General features: G+C 47.6%; 1 protein-coding gene across 1 annotated transcript; it reads left to right on the top strand.

Moving 5' to 3' along the window:
• Positions 1–4,179: 4,179 nt before the first annotated feature.
• On the top strand, positions 4,180–4,995 carry LOC134023754 (piggyBac transposable element-derived protein 4-like). Its single transcript, XM_062466119.1, has one exon. It carries the CDS (start codon positions 4,180–4,182, stop codon positions 4,993–4,995), a length of 816 nt encoding a protein of 271 aa, XP_062322103.1.
• The last annotated feature ends 326 nt before the right edge of the window (positions 4,996–5,321 follow it).

Below are 5,321 nucleotides of genomic sequence, written 5' to 3'. Positions count from 1 at the left end.
TGTCTAAAAACATTTAATGTAGCGAACTAACATGTGAGCATGGTCGCGCAGCTAGCCTAGAATACCGTATTTCTTCGATTAAAAACGTTGCCCTCAAATAAACTCCGCCCTCGAATAAACGGCGCACCAAAAATGAACAATGTGTAAAATGTACGTTTAATCGAAGAAATACAGTAATTAAGAAAAAATTATAACAATTGGCCCCCAAATAAATTTTGCTTAAGGCCCCATAAAGGCTTGGGCCGGCCCTGGTTGCAGCATTATGTTTATCAACTTCTTTGTTGGTGGAAAAGATGTGTAGCATGTCATTAGGGCAGCAGGCGGGGTCAATCACAGCCTGATGAAGCAGAGCTTTGTCATCGTTGCTTAAGGCGTCCGTCTTCTGCTTCACTCTGATTATATTCAAAAGCTTAGCGAATGCAACATCATCTCTCTGTCGCATAATCTCCGTCAGTGTGATCATTTGAAAGTAGTCTTCCAGAAGTCATCTGTATCTTCCTCAAACACGCAGAGCAGTTTACTTGTTCCCAGTGGGGGGAGCTGATAAAAGTCTCCTACTGCCAGTACCGACATGCCACCAAACGGTTCCTTACTGCCTTTGATTTGCTGTAATCTCCAGTTGACGTAGGCAAACAAGGGCTTTGAAATCATTGACACCTCGTCAATAATGATGATCTCGGTGTTTGACAGCTGGGCCCTCACTTCATCTATGAGATTTCCAAGTCCTTGGTACGGTGGCTTTAAGCATCGTGGCAACTTTAGGACATAATGCAAAGTGTTGCCTGAAATGTTGAAAGCAGCGGTTCCTGTAAATGCAGTCAGTAAAATGGTTGGCATGGATATGTCGGTTTCCTCGCATAGTCTTGGCAGTTTACTGAGTATTTTTGTTGCCTCAGCATGAACAAACTTTATGAGGTGAGATTTTCCTGTGCCTGCGCCACCAGTGACAAAGTAAAAGAAAGGGTCAGGATTTAGGCCACGCACACGGTTAACGCACCACTCACGAACCAAGTAGAATGTGCCAGCTTGTGTCCGGTTAAGGTTTCGATACATTTTGCGAACAAAATCTGGGCACATTTGTGGGGCCTTTACATTAAATGCAATCCCCCCAGTTTGCTTCTCACGTTTAAACTCCGGAAGATCATCTTGTTCATTCTCATGAAGCGGTTCTGCTTGTTTTCGTTCTTCTATACATTCCAACTTATCCAACTCAGCTTCCGGGACGAAGGTGTTCCAAGCATCTTCCACAGGGCTGTTCTGCATGTAGTCGTTTAAGACTTGTTTCACTATCTTACTGTGTTGTTCATCTTCTGTTGGTTTATTTGAACAATTGCAGTCACTGCGCATATCTCATGTGTTCCTGGTAATCTCACATGGGCATGTTTGTAAAACTCCTGGTGTGTGGAGAACATTTCCATTTTCAGCGATGACTCTGACCGATGGGGGAGGTAGAGTATGAGCAATCTTCCGTAGAAGTTCTCAGGGTCCTTCTTTTCTGAAAAGCGAGCATATCTGATGATTGCAGGCTTCCCTCTGGTGCGTTTCTGGATCATTCCCATGTTGTCGTTTTGACCCACAGCTATGTTGTGACAACTTTTCATAATAAAAAAATAAAGTGAAACATTTTCTTTATCCTTCGCATGGTATCGGGGTCGTTTTGACCCACAGCTATGTTGTGACAACTTTTCATGATAACAAAATAAAGTGAAACATTTTCTTTATCCTTCGCACAGTATCTGGGTCGTTTTGACCCACAGCTATGTTGTGACAACTTTTCATGATAAAAAAATTAAGTGAAACATTTTCTTTATCCTTCGAGCGGTGTCGGGGTCGTTTTGACCCACAGCTATGTTGTGACAACTTTTCATGATAAAAAAATAAAGTGAAACATTTTCTTTATCCTTCGCGATGTCTCAGGTTCATTGTGACCCACAGCGTTGTCTGCATTGTCTATTACATCACGCTCGTGCTGTCTCCGGGTCCTTGTGACCCCCCTGCCGTGTCCGCGTTGGGAACCGCCACTAATGTGGCATTGCTCCTTGTATATTCTAAAATAAGGAGGAGGAGGAAGCATACACCTGGTCCAAGCCACTAGTCTGAAACCTAGTTTCATTCTCAATATAATGTTTCAGTGCTTTTGACATGCGTTTGTTCAGAAACCATCATGAGTCAAAGTTGAGTCATAGTTGGTGTGTGATGATGATGATGACAGTTATATAGACACAGCCAAGACTACCACAGCACTAACTGAGGAGGGAAGGGTGAACACCTCCAAAATAATTGAAACTAACACACACACACACACTGACAACTCTGAGAGACGGGAAGAGTAACACAAAAAGTGAGAACATTTAATTCGAAATTGTATTGTGCGTTGTCAGCTGGGTATAAGCGCTGGCACACAATCACCCCATCTCCTGCTCTCAAGTCCTGGAAAACACTGTCTGACACTGCCAAGAGAGCCGCAGGCAACCAGGCTCCTGGAAAAGGAGAGGGGGTGAGGGAGACAAAGAGGAGATTGGGTGGTTAGATCAGGAGATGGAGAATACAAGTGAAGATGTACCTCTGTATATCTGAGGCATGGGCACGTCGTGAGAGAGAAATAAGGTATGAGGCTAGAGACCTAGCTCACCTACAAACACCAGTCTCTTTGCCAGTAGCTGTCTCGTGCGTAAGGTGTGCGCGTCTGTTGCTTTGACCACGGCTAGGTAGCGGTCCAGACTGATGAAGGCCAGGATGAGCACACTCCCATACAGGTTCACTGTGTAGATGACGTGCACGGCCACACAGGTGCCTAATCCGAAACGCCAGTCCGTCAGTGCGGCATCCGCTGCCCAGAACGGGAGCGTCAGCACGAAGAGAAGATCGGCAGCAGAGAGGTGCAGCCGGTAGCGGTCTGTCAGACTCAATTTTGACCTGGGGACAATCAGATAAAACCCTCTGTGTGTCATCTTCTACATCAGAATCAGAATTAGTTTTATCCGCCATGTAATGTGTTCACACAAACAAGGAATTTACTGTGACAGGAAGGTGCATACAATAAACGAATGTACGGATCTTGAGTTTTTTTTAAAGATTAAAATGTACAAAGTAACTAACTAAACTTACTAATGAACTAAACTAATATCATCTTTGTCATCGTCTTCATCATCCATCTTTATTCTCACCTGCGCTGGCAGCCAAGCACCATCACCACCAGGCCATTCCCAGTGATGCCCAGGACAAAGATGAAGCCGTAGACCACAGGGAGGAACACTCTCTGGAGGTCAGACAATAGACTTCCTCATCTCGGTCGGACAAATGAGCGCCCTTCCCCCCATCGTCTCTGTTGGAGGAAATGAGCGCCCTTCCCTCCATCATCTCTGTTGGAGAAATACACTTCCTCATCCCAGTTGGAAGAATAAACTTCCTCATCTCGGTCGGACAAATGAGCGCCCTTCCCCCCATTGTCTCTGTTGGAGACAATGTTGGAGTTTTCAGAGGAGGTGGGATACTGAGTGCTTGGACACCGAGCGCTTGGACGTTTCAGAGGAGGTGGGATACTGAGCGCTTGGACACTGAGGGCTTGGACGTTTCAGAGGAGGTGGGATACTGAGCGCTTGGTCACTGAGTGCATGGACGTTTCAGAGGAGGTTGTCTGGGGAAGTGCTACTACTTACTACTTACATACATTCAGTGGGTTAGGGTCAGGCCAGCAGCCATTGTCTAGAGTCACGCAGCTATGGCTGAGGATTTCACTGCGCTGCAAGTTCTACAGCAGATGTTTGCAAATGTCGAGCAGGGTGACTGAAGAGGAGGCCGAGGATGTGTAAGAAGAATAAGACGGGGAAGAGGCAATGCAGAGAATGTGTCAGAAGAAGAAGGCGGAGAAGAGTGCAATGCAGACCGCCGCGACCTGTCGGCGCCCGATGAAGACAAAGCCGACAATGATCCTCATGAGGACCAAGTCCCAGATACTTTTGTGTCGAAAAACGGCAAAATCCAATGGTCTTCGGTTCCGTATGGGACTCAGAGGATGCCGCCGCGACGTAAAAACACGGAGAGGCCCGCTTACGCAGTTTCCCATGCTCATGACATGGTCTCCACGTTTTTACTCTTTGTCACGCCACAAATCGAAAGAGTGATCTTGGACGACACAAATCGGGAAGGCTATCTAAACGCGGATAAGAGTGGAAGGCCATGGACGCCAAAGACCTACGTGCCTACATAGGGCTGCTAATCCTGGCAGTGGTGTACAAGTCCCGAGGCGAAGCAGCAGCTAGTCTATGGGATGCACAAAGCGGCAGAGTGATTTTCCGCGCTACGATGCCGCGCAAACTCTTTTACACTTACTCGTCAATGATACGATTTGACGACCGTGGGACACGAGCGGCGAGACGCGCGACGGACAAGTTGGCGGCGATAAGAGAGGTCTGGGATATGTGGGTAGAGGGATTACCTCGCCTCTACGACCCAGGGCGTGAAGTGACCGTGGATGAACAACTGGTCGCGTTCAGAGGACGGTGTCCTTTCAAGCAGTACATGCCAAGCAAACCGGCAAAGTATGGGATCAAGTCGAGGGTCATGTGCGATGCAAAATCAAGCTACGCTTGGAAGATGCAAGTGGACACCGGGAAGTCGATCGATGGAGCCCCGGAGAAGAACCAGGGGATGCGCGTTGTGCTCGATATGACAGAGGGCCTGAAGGATTGCAATGTCACGTGTGACAACTTATTCACCTCTTACGAACTCGGACACAACCTCATGACGATGAGAAACATGACCATGGTTGGCACGGTCCGAAAGAACAGGTCCGAGCTCCCGTCTGAGCTGCTAGCGACAAAGAGGCAACGGGTGCTGTCGTCGCAGTTCACCTTCACTCCCACCACCACTCTAGTTTCCTACCTCACCAAGAAAAACAAGAACGTTTTACTTATGAGCACACGCCACACAGACGCCGAAATCAGTGACAGAGACGACGGGAAACCGACCATCGTCCTAGACTACAACTGTTAGTGTCACGGCGTGAGGTGGGGTTGGACCCAAATGCAGGGGAGTCGGCAGGCATGGCAGAAACAAGGGTTTTATTCACAAAAACGGGAACAGATAGGGTACTCACACAGACAGGTATGGTAAGGACAAGACAAAGACTGGACACAAAACAGAAACCTAAATACACAGAACCAAACGACACACAGGTGGACACAATAACGCTAACAAGAACAGATGAAGACAATGACAGGGAAACACTAGGGCAGGGCAAAAAACTGAAACCGGGGGGGGCACGGCTGTGGCCGTGACAGTACCCCACTCTCAAGGGACGTCACCGGACGTCCCACAAG

This window comes from Osmerus eperlanus, chromosome 7, assembly GCF_963692335.1.
Source record: "Osmerus eperlanus chromosome 7, fOsmEpe2.1, whole genome shotgun sequence".
NCBI lineage: Eukaryota > Metazoa > Chordata > Actinopteri > Osmeriformes > Osmeridae > Osmerus > Osmerus eperlanus.
The sequence above is the reverse complement of the archived record's forward strand: the minus strand, read 5'-3'. Positions and strand labels throughout refer to the sequence as shown.